We start from the raw sequence: 18,795 nt of genomic DNA, 5'->3' as shown, positions 1-18,795 counted from the left end.
GGGAGAAAGAATCCTAGCAATCTATAGCACTGTTAGCAAAAATGTAAAAGAATCCTAGCAATCTATAGCACTGTTAGCAAAAATGTGTTTAAAACTTCGTTTTAAACATGTTACCGTTTAAAACACATTTTCCCGTATGCTTCTCAAAGATGCTTAAAAAAACAGCAAACGGCATACATTTCCGTTCTAAACACGTTTCCGTTTTTTTGCTTTTTTTAAGACTTAACTTGTTGAACATAATGTCTACTTAATTGACCATATCTTTCTCTCCCAAACTCTGATCCACTTGATTCTTTCGCCAACTTGAAGCTAACTCAATGGCCTATATTTCTCATGATATCACGTTAAACTCAATATCAATATATGGTTCTCATACGGTTTGTAATGTTGGTTCATATTCGATGTCACTTTTGCACCCTTTAATTCTATTTATTCTACTTCATGTATTGATATATTACATGCGTGACTTGTGAGGTGGCGTCATATTCCATAAAAAATAAGGGATTTTGGACAATAATTCTTATCATTGATGATGCATGTGATCATTTTATACATGGTGTTTAGCATTTCACTTTGTGGTTGCCTTTTGTTTGTTTATGAAAAGATGATTGGTCTTGCGTGTGTACTATTTATATCAGAATCCTGTTTTCCATTACTATGTTATGTGGGCGAAATTATACTGTTTCGTATCGGACACCTTAGTTAACAAAATATATATATATATATATATATATTGTTTCGTGACTATTGGCATTGCTACATACTAAGGCTAAGGGGAAAGGGAATAGGGAAATAGAAAATAAATGTAGGGAAAAGAATTTGTTAGTTTTTTAATTTTTATCGAATCATATCCAACGTAGATAGTTTTTCATAAACAAATTTTATTGGGTTAGCACCACGGTTTCTTAATTTTAAACCTAACTGAGTTAGGAAGAGAACCTATGAAATCAAAACCGCACCATTTCTTTGCGATCTTGTGGTGTCCACTGTAGGACGATGCACCGTAGAGACAGTAGTGAACTTTTACTCATATATCGTAACTCATCATCTTGTTTTTAATTTTGATCAGTGTGATAAATGTGGGGGCCTCTATCACATGAACACTACCATGTTTGCTTATATAGCATTGCGATTCTTGTGACTGTTTTGAAAAGAAATGAAAAGGTCTAAAAATCACAGATTTTCCCAGATCAAGGAGTATATAGCTACTCTTCCTTTCTGAACTTATTGCAGAATTTCTAATTCACTGTAGGAGATAGAATTTTTGTTTTTGTAGCAATATTCTTGTTAGTCTCAAAAGGTGTTATGGTGTTCTTGAATCCATTTGTCCAAGACGTAAACCAGGAAAATCAATAAGAGTTGGGACTTGGGTTTCATAGAAAAACTAATTTATTCAGGAGAGCATGAACTTTCACGCCTAATGGATGAAGGATTACAATTATTTTGAATCCATGGATCGAAAATAGGTCAAACTATCATACACATCATAGACAGAACCCGAGTCAGATATACTGTTAAACTCCCTTGGAACCAAAAGGAAAATACATGACTTAAAAAAGGACTGCAAATGTAAGATGTCTTGTAGAAAAACACAGAATACGTACTGAGCATTTGCAGAGCCAGCCCAACAACAGAAATACCTCAATACTTTACTACATATCTAAATTTATTGCAGTTCGAGCATGGCCTTGATTTACACGGTATTGCTCTCCTATACCAAGATGTGCCATTATAAAACAGACGAAGGTGAGAAGCTCTCCCCCAGAACCAAGTCTCTCAACATGGTAATATCCTCTGCATTCACTTGCCGCATAGCCCAACATCTCCAACCACAAAAGGTTTATGATCTCCCATCTCTTCTCAACTTGAGGTACCTGTTTCAACAATGATTTTGCAACCCTAGATGCTTCAAATAATACAGATTTACTTCTGTCACCTTTCACTTGTACTGGTGGAATTTTTGTGTCTACCTCACGAAGCCTTGTGCAGGCTCGTTTCTTATCAGTTTCTATCTCTCCTCGGTGTAGAAACCTTTTGGCCTCAGCACAAGTGTCCCCAAATCTGATTTGTCCAATACCTGCTGTCAACATAAATGGACATGATACAAGAAGATATATCATGTAATTAGAGATGTCTCTGCTATTTCTCTGGTTGGACTGCACTGTTTCAGATTGACCCTCTTCTCCATCCAAATAGTAACAGATATCTGTAGCTACGTGCCAAAGCAAAATACTTTCATCAAATTCAACTTTGATGCTGTTATCCAGTATCTCTTTCATGCTATTATCATCAACATCCTCATATTTTACCATTTGAAGTGTCAATTGACCTCTAAAACTTCTGAATTGCTGGTAAGACACGGAATCTGTGAGATTTTGCACCTTAACTTTCAGACCCTCGAAGATAAATTTTTTAAGCTCCTCAGAGATATCCTTGTAACTTCTGTGCCATTGTTTATCAAAATGGTCCTTTACATGAATGAGCTTCATGAATTTAACCCAATAAGACAATTCGTGGTGATCTTTGAGGCAAAACTCAATCAAATTGTACTGAGCCATGGAGTTAGACCACCTTGACCGGTTGGATGGTCTTCTATAAGAAAGAAGTTTAAACACAAATCTGGTAATAGGTCGATTGAATTTTTTCTTCTTCATCCAAACAATGGTCCAATCTGTGAAGAATAATCGGGTCAGTGACCAGAACTCCAGAGCAATAGCTCCACTCAATAAGACATATGTTATTTTTATGTCTATCTTGTCATATTGTTGCTTCTCAATGACGGCTAAGAAGATAATGGAAACAGCAATAATGGAGGAGACACTGGTGAAGCGGAAAATCCAACCTGAGAAAGATTGAACAACAGCGGCCTTGGTATATAGAACCTCATACAAAAACCCAAGTTCAATCTCCACAACTCTATAAGCTTCTTCCCAATTTTTTTTCATGAAGAAGGACCGACTTTCATTTCGATCATGGAAAGTGAGGATGAGATCAACAATGAGACGCTTGAATATCTGAAAGAAATGATGGGCTTTCGATATGAGCTCAATTTGATCATCACCTTTTTTTTTGCTGTCTAATTCCTTCTCTTCCTGATTAATAGTGTTATCCTGAAATGGAGGAGGCAGCTCTGGTTCAACTTCTAAGGATATATCTGATTCTAGCCATGAATTCCTTAAGGAAGAGTAACCCTCCACGAATTTTGCATAGTCAGGTCCTGGGTCTGGTTCAGTAACCATGGATTTCCTAAAATGATCTCGGCTTGCCTTCATGAGAGCCAATGTCCTCTCTACATACTTAATGCTTCCCCCCATGAACATTAGAATGGTGATGATCAGCCAGGAAAGGCTAGGTACAGCAGGAAAGAAGCTGATGATGAAGATATATATTGCAGTTCCAACCTCGAAAAGGAGTCCAACCAAATGCCTCAACCAAAGCTCATTATCTTCTAATGAGAAAGCTGTGATGTTGTCTGGGCCACCTAGATGTAGTAGAAGAAAAGGTGCCCAAAATGCTTTAAGCTCATCCTTTACACTGCTTCCAGACTGATGATCTCTATCAGAAGAGTTGTTCATTAGGCTCTTAGCAAGGACACCAAGAGCCAAAGTTGCAACCCAATCGGCTAACAAGTAGCTCGACCAAATGAGGAAACCGATCATTCTGGATGGTGTATGCTTTCGGATACTTCCAAGGGAAATAAGTAGAGCCTGAATAAAAAGGCTAGTGAGAACCAAGGCCCTCAGTTCCCATTCACTCCATAGAAATCCTATGCTTGCTAGAAAGCTTGCCATTCCTGTAGCTCTGCCAAGGCAAAATAGAAACAACACAATTTTTTTCATAGATTAATCTTATGGGTTGAATAATTTAATATGGTCAAAGCCATAGCACACAACAATAATTAGGAGTGTCAACAATCGACCGGTTGAGTCGTAATTTTTAATACCCAGCCCAATTCCAAGGTCTCTTGACCCAATCCAAGTCCAGCACAGTCCTAGGTTAGGCTAGAATATCTCTGTCAAGCTCAATTTCGGTCAAATTCAACCCAACCCAATCTGGCCCTGATTGAGCTGTCATGATAACCTTTATTGACCCTGGAAAAGATTGGGCTAGCACTATTTGACCCTGGCAACATGATGAATTAAAAAAGGGAAGCAAATAAGTTAAATAGCTATGGGACTTTCGTAGCGGATTCCTAGCAAAAAAAAAAAAAGCCGCCCTTGTTCAATTAGCAGTGGTAATTACCGCTATCATTGAGCCATTTTCTGGTAGTCAAAAAACTCCATTTGTTCTAATACATGACATATAAAAATTGAAGGGAATCATGGGGTCTACCTCTCCATAAAATTTTATGATCCCATATAAGTCGTTTTGAATCCCTTCCAAAACGGCATGCGCTATAAACCTTTGCACTTTCTAGTTTTTCATATTAAAATATTTCATACGATTTAGTTTGGGCAAAAATTTTCTCTGCAATTTATACAATGTATTTTGTTGTTTGATTTAATTCACCTTGCGTTTTAGATTGTCAAATATTAATTATTAGTTTATAATATTAATTTAACTCTAACTACACACAAAGTATGAAATCTCCCCCCAAACCCCCATATATATAAATATATATATATATATATATATATATTTCTTTAGGCCTTTGCGTTTCACTGATCATAATGGATCTCTTCCTTTTTCAAAATTTCTAATTTTTTATGCTTAAATAATTTAATTATAGTTTTCTATAGAATTTGTTATAGAACATTATCATTGTTTGTATAAATTCATCCTTCTCATCCCACATCTTAAATTTTATTTTTAATTTTTTTATTCTTAATTTTCCCCTGCTCCCTTGCTAAGTTCCTTACATAGGGTATATAGACAACAACTCAGCTATCCCAAGTCCCAACTAATATGATAGGATATATGATTAAATTAAAATTTGAAATTTTATATATGATCGATTCAGATCATTTCCTAGATGGGAAAAACAGATTTGAGTGTCCCAACTAATTTGATAAGCTTACTAGAGTGACCATTTTTATTTTCCTTGTGGAATGATGATGTGGTAATTCTGATCGTTAGATAATTGATGTGTGATATGGATTAACTATATATTAAATTTCAAAACCTAGTTCAATAAAATACCTTCTCGTGGATTTGTATATATTCTCATATATGTCCATGCATGCCTACAATAATTTGACCACTACAATGCAATACTTGAATTCCTAAAATTTTTAACTTCAAACTTGCACTTGAAAAACTTTGTTTGGGATAAAATTTTACATGTGAAGATGGACCTTGTTGTCTATAGCTCTACAAAATTTGAACCACATCTAGATGTTTAAGGTACCTTGATAAGCTTTATCAAGGAAAGTTGCTCAAAATAGATCTATCCTTCCTAAATATCTACAAGGTAAGAGTTCTCAAATCAACCGTCCACATGGTGTTGCTCGTACAAAGGCTACAAATTGCATTTGTCTTGTCTCGACAAAAATAGTCTCTCAAGCATTTCTAGTCTTAATTTTTAATGTGGACATGGAAATTTGCATTCAGAGGTGGAATTGCGTACATCCGAAACTGAATAATCCACTTATCTATGGATTCACAAATACCCCTTAAGTTTTAGTATTTTCAAAAGACCCCTCTGAGATTCCATATTGGTGCATGCAATTATGGGACGCAAGAACATTCCTGTTGTCTGGGTTGCAAGAAATTTTGTCGGGATTGTGGGGAAAAAAAAAAATCACTGCTCTTATTTCTATTTTGACAAAAAAAAAAAATGAACTCTCATTTTTTGTGTTACCAGTGGCCCTTCTCCCAGTTATCTCTCTTTCAGGATGGATCAATGGCCCCAAACCCGGCTGAAAATTTTCTGCTACCCGGGCTCGCAGCCAAAGAATTGAAACCTCAAAAGGTATTTTACAAAATATTAAAATTTAGTAAGACAATATACAGTTGAAGGATTCTTACATGATAACATGAAATATTGGTGTTGATAAGACTGCCAGCAAGAGAACCACAAACCAAACCAACCCCCTCTGGCTCGCTTCAGAAAGCCGATATGGGGAAACGCAAAGAGATACCTACCATAACGACTGCGAGATACTATTATGGTGCTGAGCTCTCCGATTGATCTGATGCTGGACTCTCTCTCTCTCTCTCTCTCTCTCTACCGACCTGGAATTGAGCTGATGATGCCTTATATATATACGAGGGAAAAGTTAGTTAGATGTTTGTTTCATAAGAAAGAAGTAGAGAGTGAGATCAAATACTGCTCCTGCACTTGTTGCTAACAAATTTAACCGCCCATGTCTCAGTTTATTCGTTCTTGCTTTTCTGTCAGAATTGGAAAGCGAAGCAGGAGATGGCTAAGATAGGGATAGAATACTCTCTTCTTTTTTCCTTTTTCTTTTTTCTTTTTTCTTTTTTCTTTTTTCTTTTTTCTTGAGGGGGTTTGTCGGTTGGTGTGTACATTTTACAGACTTGTCTTTCTTTAGGGGTAAAGTGGATGACACTTGTTATACAAGGGAGGAAAAGGAAATTAAGTATAAAGTAAAAGCAGATATACCTATATCACAAGACGACGCAAGGTTTTGCTGGTGGGGCAAAGATCACAATTCATATTACTAGACGTAAAAGAAATATACAATTACCCATATTTAATTCTATGGCTTAGGATGCTTCATTAACATCTGATGTTGTTATCAAAAAAAGAAAAATCATCTGATGTAGTTGTTTATAGTTGTTTAGAGAGGAAAACCATATCTAAAATTCAACACATGGTAGAACTAGGTGACTGTCCACAGTTTCCTTTATTTACCTAGACCATTGACTAGGAGTTTTTTTGTCTTAATTATGTATTCGAAAAGAAAAATTAATTTTATTTCTTCTATGTAAAGCATGGGCTTGTTCATCCTGATTGGTGAATAGATAAAATTTCTTAAATGGACAACATTTTAAAGTTTGGTGACCCATCTTTCCATATGACCATGTATAGGGATTTATCTTTTAATTTTGTCAACCATTCAAGTTCTTTCAAAAGAATTCTGTTTTTATACTATTTTAAATTATCATATTTATATTTGATGAAGTTCGGTTATGTGGGATGCATTGACTTAATTTCAGTTGTTACTGTTGAAGTATGATAATTTATTTAGTGTCGTTTGAAAATAGGGACAATCAACATTAATTAAAAACTGAAGTGTTGAATTTCTAAATTGAAGACATGTAATTTTCAAATTAATCTAAATATAGTTTTTCACTACTATCCCCTCCCCCCTTTTAATGAATTTTCAATTTGGCAACATGACTTAAATCCTGAATCCAAATTATTCAGAAATACATGAGGGGGAGTAGTACAAAAAAAATATAAAATCTATTGCATAGAGTTTGGATAACAGAAATATAAAATTGTCTTTCTGCTAAGGCTTAGTCTCATTGCAAGTAATTAGAGGAATTAAGGGAAGTGAAATCGGTTAAAAGAAAAATACAAATTTTTGTAATCATGGTTTTATAATTACCTTAAATTCTTATAAACGAAGGTAATCAAACTTTTCAAATGGAACGCTTATTTTCTTCTTAAATCCAACGAATTCGGTTGCAAAATGTAGTAAAATTAAAAAGGAGGAGGTTAGGTATGTTGTCGGCTTTCCTGAAGCTAGTGACTCAACCAAAAGGAGAGCTGAGATGAGATGAGATGAGATGAAATGGGATGGGATGGAATGAGATGGTATAGGGGACATTTCAATGAAAGGAGGAGAGAGATAGATATAAATATGGGTATACCTAGGGTGTCAATCGGTCAGGCCGGGACGGTCTCGATTGGGCCTAACCGGGCCTGGCGGTGTGAAATCTTTGCACCGTGAATGCCCGTTTACTTAAACGGGCTCAGATTTGGGGGACATGGTATGGTTTGTAATCGGAACGATCGATACCGAGCTTTAATCGGGCTACCTTAAACGGGCCTTATACTGGCCTTAAATGGGCTATGGAACTATTTAATTCTAAAACGGACTCTAAATGTGCCTATCCTAAAATACTTTTTTAAAGGGATTAAACTATTGGTTTTAAAACAACTAGAGGATAACATTCACATTTCCGAAACCAAGGGAATCATATCTTTAACAATTAAACAATTGATAACAATTGAACGATTGATAGCAATTGAATGTTCCATTTAGCAAGATCCAAGAAAATCATGTCTTTAAAATGTAATCTAAGTTGCAAGAATTACATTTTTTTTTAACAATTGAATGTCCCATTTAGAATGTGGATATTTTAGTTTTATATATTCTTTACTTATATTTTGTAGTATTAGTGGTAAAATAGGTATTTAAGCATTTTTTAAGGGGGTCGGGGTGGTCGGGTTGAATGAGTCGGTTCTAACGGGCTTCCTAAGTGAGTCGGGTCGGTCTGGCGCCCAACAGGCTAGTAGCTTGCACCGTGAACTCCCGTTTGATAAACGGGCCGGGCTGAAGCTCGACACGTTTATAAAATGGGCCGGTTCAAGTAGGGCCTTAAGCGAGTTGGACTCGATCGAGCCTACCGGTGCGAGCTCAGGATTGACACCCCTAGATATACCTGTGGCTTACCCAGCTTTTTTCCAAATTAAAATAACTATATTTAGACTATTTTGGAGTTAGTGCATAAAATTTAGATAATGAATACAAAGTTTTATTTTTTATTTCATTTCACTTCTTTTTAAAAAATTGGCATTGACCTTTGGTTCATTGGTTGTGTCTCAATTAAGGTGCTAAAACTGTTTATCGCAAATTATTTATTGCAATTGGTTGTGTCTTTTTTTTTTTTTTTTCCTATTGTCTTTCTTAGCCCAATTTGCCACTGAACTGTTGAAATGATATCATTAATATATATATATATATATATATATATTTTAAGTAAGGGCAAAATTGATCGATCTAGGCTAGTATATATCGAATATGTATTGATAGATAACTAAATCCTTGCAAACCCCTCACCTACATGCATAGCTTAATTAAAATACACCCATATTATATAATGAAAAAAGAGCAACCTAGTGCATGAGATTTCCATTACTTAGTTTTTATCTTGTGACCAACATGTTGCAACACTACAAATTATTCCTGTTCCAGACCATTGTCGCATTGTGCATTCCTAAATGAAGATGGATAAATAAAAATCAGACGACGGTGAGAAGCTCTCCCCTGCCACCGCCATCTGCACCAAGTCTCTGAGTATGGTAATATCCTCTACAATCACTTGCCGCATACCATAACATCTCCAACCATACTTGGCTTATCATCTTCCATCTCTTTTTGTTATATTTTATATCTATTTTATTATATTTAAGTTTCAAAATGAGGTCTTTCTTTTATGTGTTTTGATTGTCTTGTTATGGTGTGGGACCCTTGGGGTCAAGATAGTGGAAAATTGTCAAGAACACACTATGGGAGCCCTAAAGTCCATTCATGGCTATTACCATGAGTGCAGATGTGGGCAAAGATAATTGATTAGTATTAATTTCATTTCTAAAATTAATTCTTAATTCATGTCATAAGTTATTGTCAAATGGAGGTAAATGGTCAATATCATTATATAGGTGCCCTAAAGTCCATGAGTCGGGAGGTGGGTTAAGGAATTGATTGTGATTAATTCAATTTATTGAACTAATTATCAATTCATGTTTATATGACATTATTCTCCAATTAACCTGCCAATAGTTGGAGGATACTCTTGGAGAATCCAAGAGGGTGCAAGGTTTGGTTTTTGGTCTATATAAACTCAACCAAATACCTTGCAGAAATATATACATTCACACATTGACATTTCGTCCATTACTACTTATTGCAATATACAAGCCTTTCTCTTCCTTCCATTTTCTCTAAGTTTTGTGTAAGGTTGAAGGGGGCTGCTGTGCTGTAACTTTTTACTATTAGAAGGAAGTAGAAGAATTGCCTCATCTTCTAGTGGGAGGTTGTTTTATCTTAGAGGTAGAGATGCAGAACAACTCTTGGCAATAAAGAGCATCAATTACCCTAAAGACAGCACTACAAGTGTGACTCAACCTCTATTATATTCGAAGTTACTTCAATTGTTGTGGTGGTGATTCAACATCTATTTCAAGCTTTTCCTCATCTCATTTCAGGATCAACACTACAACATCATAATTTCTACTGCAAAAGCTTTGTATTGCAATTTGTATTTTGTAAGAAATTGTAATACAATTTTCCAATACTTTTCTACCTCATCCTCAGCCTCAAGTAGTTGTTGTTCCAACATTAATGCTTTTGCAACCCTTGGTGCCTTGCGTAATGCAGAAAAAACTGTTATATATACTTTTCTGTCCATATTACGTAGCAGCCATATGCGGGCTTCTTTCTCATAAAATGAAGTCTGTCTCTCTATCTTGGAACCACGAATTGATGTCATCACTATTTCTCTGGTAATTGGACACTACTGTTTTGAGATTGGGATATTTTTCTCTGTCCAAATGATAGCACATATCTGTAGCTATGTGCCAACGGCCCAAACCAAAAGTCTTTCTTCAAATTCAACATTGTTGATGTTATCTTCTAGTATCTGATATTCTTCATTATTTACCATGCCATGGATGATTTGAAGTGCCAACCTGGCATAGGAGTCCAACCAAATGCCTCAACCAAAGCTCATTATCTTCTAATGGGAAAGTTGTGATGTTGTCTGGGCCACCTAAGTGTACTAGAAGAAAAGGTGCCCAAAATGCTTTAAGCACATCTCAACTCCATTAGAAGAAGAGTTGTTGTAGATCATCAGTAGGGTCTTAGCAAGGACACCAAGAGCCAAAGTTGCAACCCAATCGACCAACAAGTAGCATGACCAAACAAAGAAATTGATAGTTTTGGATGCCCTATGCTTTCCGACACTAGCGAAGCAAATGAGTAGAATCTGAATGAGAAGGCTAATGAGAACTAGCTCCCATTCATTCCATACACTTCTTATCATTGCTACAAAGCTTGCCATATCCTGCTTTACGATTCTGCCAAGGCAAAATAGAAACAAATTTTTTTCTTAAACAACGGAAACGACAAAGCAAAGGAAGTAATGGTTGGGAACTTTAAAAGGATGAGGGGGGGGGGGTTGTGAGGGAATCCAATTTGCCAAAAAACAAGGCAGCGTGTGAGCTTTTCTCCATTCGAATCTCAATGATAGAGAGCAACAGGAGACGCAGAAAGAAAGGGGAAGTGGTTTTGATCGACAGGTTGTGAGGGAATTCAATTTGCAAAAAAAATTACAACGTATGAGTTTCTTCTCCATTCGAATCTCCATGATAGAGAGCAACAGGAGATGTAGATAGAAAGGAGAAGTGGTTTTGATCAACAGAGTATGGGGAAAGGGGGGTTTATTTCATATAGGGTATAATGAGTATTTTACATTTATGAGGGTAATTTATATTATGAGAAAATTTTGGCTAACTTAATGGTCATTTCAAACTATTGGTGACGTTAGATAGAATCTTTGTGTTTAAGGGGAGGTGAGTGATATTTTTGGAAAAGTATAGGGTCAAGTTGGTGAGTTATATATTATATAACTGCTACCTTTTATGAGAATTCATGAGCAGTTTACATTTACCTCTGCCATGCATGAGAATCATAGGGGTTGGGTTGCAGAAGCTGAGGTGGGGTCAAGGGGAGACTGAAACTTGGAAACAAAAAAGAGGAAATTTGGATTTCTGCACATATGTTTACCTGGAGGTACATGTGAATATTCAACACATATATCACTTGTCATTATTAGGGTAAAGAGGGATATATAAAGAAGCAAAAGGGATAGGCATTGGATCCTCACACGTAGAGGTGTCAAAAAAGCCCGATCAACCCGAACCAACCCTAGCCCGCCCATAGCCCAAATAGGGCTTGGGCTCAGATTTCAGCCCATAAGGTGTTAGGGTTGAGATTTTTTGGCCCGAGGCAGGGTTGGGTTGGGCCTGGGTTGAGGTCTCAACCCAATACAACCCAATCCAACCCAACCATGTGTATTAAGTATATATCATATAAATATGTTAATAATTATTACTTTGTACTTATAGAAAAAAGTCTTTCGTTTTCCACAATCTACCTACATACAAAAACTTTGGTCTTTGGCCTCTGCAATGCATCAAGATCAAGCAACCAAGTAACCGATAATATTAGGTTGGACTGGATTGGATTAAACCCGGTCCAATCAAGGTCCATCAGGGCTGAGTTGGATTGGGTTAAACTCGACAGGGCTGGGTCTGGGCTGAGATAGCCCAGCCCGACCTAGGCCTGGGCTGGGCTTGGGTTGAGTTAAGAGGCCTTAGGATTGGGTTGGATATTTTAAAACCCAGCCCAATCCAAAAATCCAACCCAACTCGACCCATTGACACCCCTACTCACACATATGAACATACCTTCAACAAATCCAAATACAGAGGAGAGTAGGGGTGTTTTTTTTTTTTTTCGGTTTGTGGCATTGACCAACTCACATTGGTGCTGACACGTGGAAAAGAGAGATCCAAAGGTTCTGATTTATTACCTCAATTTTCCATCCAATCAACCCATCTCAACCCTATCCGATCTGTTTTCCATTCAACCCCGACTTTTGCAAACTCAATCTACGTCATTCATTCGATCATCTTGCTCATCCCAAACGCCCTTCCTACTATCCGTGAAGTAAACTAAAAGCAGACTTTGCTTATTCTTTCTTGCTTTTTGCCGGAAGGAAAAGAGGGAAGCAGGAGATAGATGGCTAAAATAATGGGTATACTCCAAGTGACAACTACTCTCTCTCTCTCTCTCTCTCATTTTTTTTTTTTTTTTTTTTTGCCTTTTCCACGGGTTGTCTGTAGTGGGGCGTGCTGTTTGGAGTGAGTGTGCATTTCACTATGACTACAATTTATCCTCTTTTTTTTTTTTTTTTTTTTTTTTTTTTTTTTTTAATATCCTATAGGAACTGCCCAAGAAGACTTTACTCACACACCGAGGGAGGGGGGATGATAGAAAAGGCGGGGAGGAACACATGTGATAGAAGTTGATCCCTAGACAACAAACCTGGCATTTGCTCTACCAACAGAAACTGCAACCAGTGCATTATGCACTTGATTTATACAGTGATGAGACTCGTCCTTCTCTCCTTTTTTTTTTTTTTTTTTTTTTCTTTTATGAATGTGACTTGCCCTTACCCAAAAAACGAGATTTGTCGTTTCAAAAATGAGACTCGTTGTATCTGGAACTGAATGACTATCAAATGCAGCCTCAATGAATAAGACTTGTAATTAAGGATGGCAAGGAATATAGAAGGTTTTGATGCACATACTTCAAGACACAAAGTTTTGTTGCTAGGATGTACATTTTAGAATAATCAAATGAGAGTTATCACTATGGAGGAAAAACGCTAAGTATAACGTAAGGACAAGTACCTATAACACGATATGCATGTTAGAGTAAGTAAATGAAAATCTTAGGCTGTGTTTGGTAGCCAAGAGAATAAAAGAAAAAAAAATTATACTTTTTTCTTAATTTAAGAAATTCTCTTTGTGCTTAGCATGTCCTGAACTAAGAGAAGATTCTTTTTTGAATTTCAAAATTCATCTTAGGAATGGTAAAGTTTTCTTTTGCTAACAAAAAAAAAAAAAAAAAAAAATCTTACCAAAAACATAAGAAAATACAAAAAAATTTCTTACACACATACTTTTTTTAATTTTCTTACAATTTCATTTCTATTCTTTTCTTCTCTTCTCTTCTCTTTTCTAGATTCTTTTTTCTTTTCATTTTTTTTTTTTTTTTCCTTTTCTTCTCTTAACTACCAAACACAACCTTAATGATAACTTTTCGCCCACAAAACTAGTTTGGACAACGAACATATAAAGTAATGAAGATGCTTACACCACGAAACACAAGGTTTGTTGTTGGAGGTGTGCATTTTAGAGTAAGTGAATGAGAGTTATCACCATGGAGGAGAGAAGCAAAATATAAATTAAGAGCAAATACCTGTAACACGAGAGATATGGATCCTTCTATAGCGCTACATGGTGTAGCACAGATCCAAGGGCTGAGAGCCCTTAGACGCATAAAAGCACGGTTTTTCTGTTGGGTTGTGCATTTTAGAGTAAGTGAATGACATTTTAAATGATTAGTTTTCAACACCCCCGCCCCAAAAAAAAAAAAATTGTGTCCATTTTTTATTAAAAATGAATGAGAATTGTAAACAGTTGTAAGGCAATGGGGCTTTGTAAGATCACTCCGCCTCTCTCATTAAAGAAATGGTAAATGGGTCGACAATCTCTAGTGTCAAAGAGTCATTACCTAGATTTATGGTCGGAATCCCATCTTTAAAAAATAAATGAATTTGTCAAACTGTTCTAACTATTAGTTAGGGTTTGTGCCAGGTTGAGGTCCTAGGAAGGTGTTAGGCACCCCTATACACCTAATAAAAATCGAACTTCCCCCTAGGCAATATATTTTATGAATACCGACTAGGATACATACTAATATACATGCTCAAGGAAAAAAAAAAAATATATATATATATATGACAAAAATAAAGAAAGAGAAGGGACTAAATCCAAATACCGGCATCCAGCTAACTCTCTATAGTTAGTATACTGAATTTAAATCAAACATGCCGAAAATCATGGTAAATCTATACTAGCACATGCTAAAAATTACGAAACCATCCCTACCATGGCATACAAGAAATATACATGCTTGAAACGTTCATAATCATGGGAGACATGGGGTTAGGGCCATATAAATTAACATAAAAACATAACACAAATATGTTATGCAGTTGGGAAAAAGGTAAATTACATCACATAAAACATATATAAATGAAATAACAAAAACACCCCTAACATGTGAATGTCATGATAATTGATCGAATATGGGGATGGGCTTCATGTGAATAATAATAATAATAATAATAATAATAATAATAATAATAATAATAATAATAATAATAATAATAAGAATAAGAATAATAATAAGAATAATAAGAATAAGAATAAGAATAAGAATATTCAAGAATTCACAGTAATGAAAAATCAAAATAAAATCATATTAAATTCGTGTAAAAGAAAAATTATGAAATACCCCTGAACCTAAACCCTCTTGTGTTTTATATGCATCCTCATATATGTCCATGCATGCCTCAATAATTTGACCACTACCATGTACTACTTTATATTTCTAAATTTTTTTAATCTCAAATTTGCATTAGGAAAATTTTATCTGGGATAAAAAAATTTACATGTGAAGAGGGACCTTGTCATCTACCTCTCTAAAAAATTTGGGCCACATCTAGATATGTATGGTACCTTGATAAGCTTTATCAAGGTAGGCTGCACAGAAAATATCAACCCTTCTAAAATATCTACAAATTAAGAGTTCTCAGATCACTTCCCCCTATGGCGTTGCTCCTACAACCTGCTGTTTGGTTGTAGAGAATTTTGTCGGGTTGGTGGAAAAAAATTTGTTACCATTTAGAGGTCATAGCCAAAGAAATGAAATAATTCATCTCCTCTTTGGATTCACAAATATCCTCATACATTTTAATATTTTATAATATTTTCATTCCGGTTTGGGACCATTGTGTTGGGGATTCTTTACCATATTAAACATATGAATAACCCTATAGTGTTTAGAATACAAGAATCATCAACCAATCATAAAAGATTAATCATAGGTGTAGTCCCTAAACCAAGAACAATAAAGTATCCCATCTTAAAATACATAACCATATAGATTTACCATATCTATAATAATCAATGGGACAACCATGACATGAACCATAAATGGGAATAAAGAAGTACCTGTGTCCCATGAACATAGATCATGAACATCTGTCCCATGTGGTTAAACATTACTCCCATGAAGATGACAATGACGAACTACGCAAGTGAAGTCATTTTACTGAGATCTTCTGCAGCATCTTACTCTAGGGTTTCATTTCTTTCTGTGCACTTGCTCTTGTGAGAAAGCCGTGCTCTCAAAACCAATAAGGCATTAAGTAAAAGTAATGGCTGCAGGAACCGTCAGTATTCTATTTATAATAGAATCCCTAAAACCCTATTCCACTCTCACAATGGAAAGAGCTAGGAGTTTCCTAATCAGAGTGGGTCTATAATTGCTTGGGCCCAATGAATCAATCGGTATCAGTTAAACCCACATAAAAATCCTAACACATTGATCTATCCTGAAAGAGGAATAATTTGGAGGAGGGCCACTGGTAACATAAAAAATAAGACTTTTTTTTTTCTATTCTTCTTAGTTGCTGAAAGTAGAAATGATAGATAATGTAGAGGTGGAGGATTCTTACATGATAAGATGAAATATATTGGTGTTGATAATAGTACTCTGCTGGGAAGAAAACCCGAGACCAAACGAACTGCCTTTATCGATCTCGCTTCAGAAAGCAGATATTATGGGGCCGAGCTCTCCAACTGATCTGATGCTGGACTCTCTCTCTCTCTCTCTCTCTCTCTCTCTACACCAACCTAGAATTGAGGTGATGATAGGTTTATATATAGGAGATAAAAGTTAGATGTTTGTTCCATAAGAAAGAGGTAGAGAGTGAGATCTGATGCTCCTCCTCCTGCACTTTTTGCTAACGAATTTAACCGCTCAATAAGTCTTATTTATTCTTTCTTGCTTTTGTTTTTTCCAGCAAGGGGAAGGAAAAGGAAAGCAGGAGATGGATAAGATATGGATAGAATACTCAATCTGACGAGCATTCTCTTCTTTCTACATTTTTCTTGAGTGGGTTTGTCTGGTGGTAGGGCGTCGTGTGGGCATTTTACAGAGATTTGTTGTCATCGGGAGGAAAAGGAAATTAAGTATAGAGTAAAAACAGATACCTATACCACAAGGCGACGCAAGAGGTTTTCTTTCATGGTGGGGTAAGGGTGTCAAACCGCCTGGTTTGGTCATTCCATCCAATTTTGGTGCGGTTTACTTCTGGATGTTTATTGTTGGGGTGTGCATTTTAGAGTGAGTGAGAATCGTCAGTGTGCCGGGGAGGGGGCATGGGCTTAGTGCACCATAAGTTCACCAATGGAGCCATACACTTGTAGGTTTTTAGGGTAGGTATTTTAAAGCATAGTTCTTAGTCCAGGAGTGTGGCTCTTGCGTTACACCCTTGTGTCAGTCTCTCTCTTCTTTCTATTAAAATGACCTTCTTGCCCTCCATATATTGAACTAATTAGAAAAGAGCATTGATTGGATCTAGCATAGGCATAGAGCTACGTTCCCTGATACAGAACATAATCCCTTATTGAACTAAATTTGGCAACATGAGTTAAATTCTGAAATCCCAAATACGGAGGGTAGCACCAAAGAAAAGAAAATCTGTGGGGTAGCATTGGATGATAGCAATATAGCATCATCTTTACCTGTTCAGGCGGCTTGCCTGATTGCAAATTAAGGGAAGAAAAATAAAATGAATTTAAAAAGAAAATAGAAACTTTTGTAATCATGGTTGTATAAGTACCTTAAATTCTTACAAACTAGGGTAATCAAAATTTTCAAATGGAACACTTTGTATAGGTAAGCTCGGCCTCAAGTTTTAAAAACAATAAAGAACATGAAAAACAACGATTACTAGATTCTATTTATTGGCTAGGGTTTGATAAGAGCCCTAAAAGTTATGGCAGTTCTCATTTTCTTTTCTATATAAATAACAACAATTCAACCTTATCCCAATTAAATGGGTCAGCTTCTATTCTAAATAAACAAACCAGCATGAGAAGCAAGCTAATTAAAACAATGTGGAAATTTAATTAAAGTAGAGAACGGTTATATCCTATGGCATTGGTCACTTGCTGCATAGAACAGCGAATGCAGCAGATGGAAGTACTTATTTTAATTAACAATGTTTTTGTAATATTTACTATTACATTAGGCTAATTCCAAAAGTAACGCAGGTCTGAAATAAATTAACGGTTTTTTTTTTTTTTTCTCTTCCATTTATTTACTTCTTCCTGCAATCCCACCTACCCATCTTCTCCGCACACTCACCCCGCAACCCATCTTGGAGATGAAATCAACTCAAAGAAAATGTTAAATCTCCTGCACAATAATGTTACCATTGGAAACTCCTACTGAATTCAACTTAAAAAATGAGCATTCAGGATCATTGATGTCAGACGATGCAGCCATTTTTGGATTTTTCCAAAATTGTAAATTTGTTTCACAATAAATTTACATAAACTCAATGAAAACTACAAGAAGAAAATTGCAGAGGCAAAAGGGAAATAAAAACAAATTTGTGAATGGGAAACTTGAAAATGAGGGCATCCAAATGAATCAAAACAAAAGAGAAGGAATTATGGGAAAGATCATGGGGGAAAAAAAGAGTTGGTCCAATTGGTTTTGGCTTTAAATTCAATTTATCTTGATCAAACGAGATCGGGAAAAAGAGAAGGGAAACACCATGGCTTAAATGCCAAGAGGATAAAGGACTACCATTAGACTCATCATAAGCAGAAGCAAATCTACAATGCTCTCTGCCATTGGTATTGCCATTGTAGCTTGGAATGGTGGAGGGGAAGAGGAGAAGAGTGAGAAGGGCGCTTTAAAATGGTTGCATATAAGACGGCTTGCATCATGGGTGCACCGAAGTGCAGGTCTGGGTGATGCATTCTTGACGGTTGAGTTGCAGGTGCTGCAGGGTGGGCTAGAGAGGAACCATCAAGGAGGAGACAAGAAGCTAACATCTTTGTCGTCGTTGCCTTTATCGGGCACCGGTCTTTGTGTCATCGAGACTTTCACCATCACCATCATCCTCTTCAAGGAAGGGAGGTCGTGCACATATGAAGTTCAGGCC

General features: G+C 36.1%; 1 protein-coding gene across 1 annotated transcript; it reads right to left on the bottom strand.

Moving 5' to 3' along the window:
- Positions 1 to 1,487: 1,487 nt before the first annotated feature.
- Positions 1,488 to 6,253, bottom strand: LOC122088999. The gene is made up of 2 exons (XM_042658405.1): positions 5,968 to 6,253; positions 1,488 to 3,801 (listed from the first exon to the last, which is right to left on the bottom strand). The coding sequence occupies exon 2, from the start codon at positions 3,789 to 3,791 to the stop codon at positions 1,653 to 1,655; it is 2,139 nt and encodes a 712-aa protein (XP_042514339.1). The 5' UTR covers positions 3,792 to 3,801; positions 5,968 to 6,253; the 3' UTR covers positions 1,488 to 1,652.
- Between the last annotated feature and the right edge of the window lie 12,542 nt (positions 6,254 to 18,795).

Source organism: Macadamia integrifolia, chromosome 9 (assembly GCF_013358625.1).
Source record: "Macadamia integrifolia cultivar HAES 741 chromosome 9, SCU_Mint_v3, whole genome shotgun sequence".
Lineage (NCBI taxonomy): Eukaryota > Viridiplantae > Streptophyta > Magnoliopsida > Proteales > Proteaceae > Macadamia > Macadamia integrifolia.
Note: the sequence above shows the minus strand (reverse complement) of the source record. Positions and strands in the feature narration are given on the sequence as shown.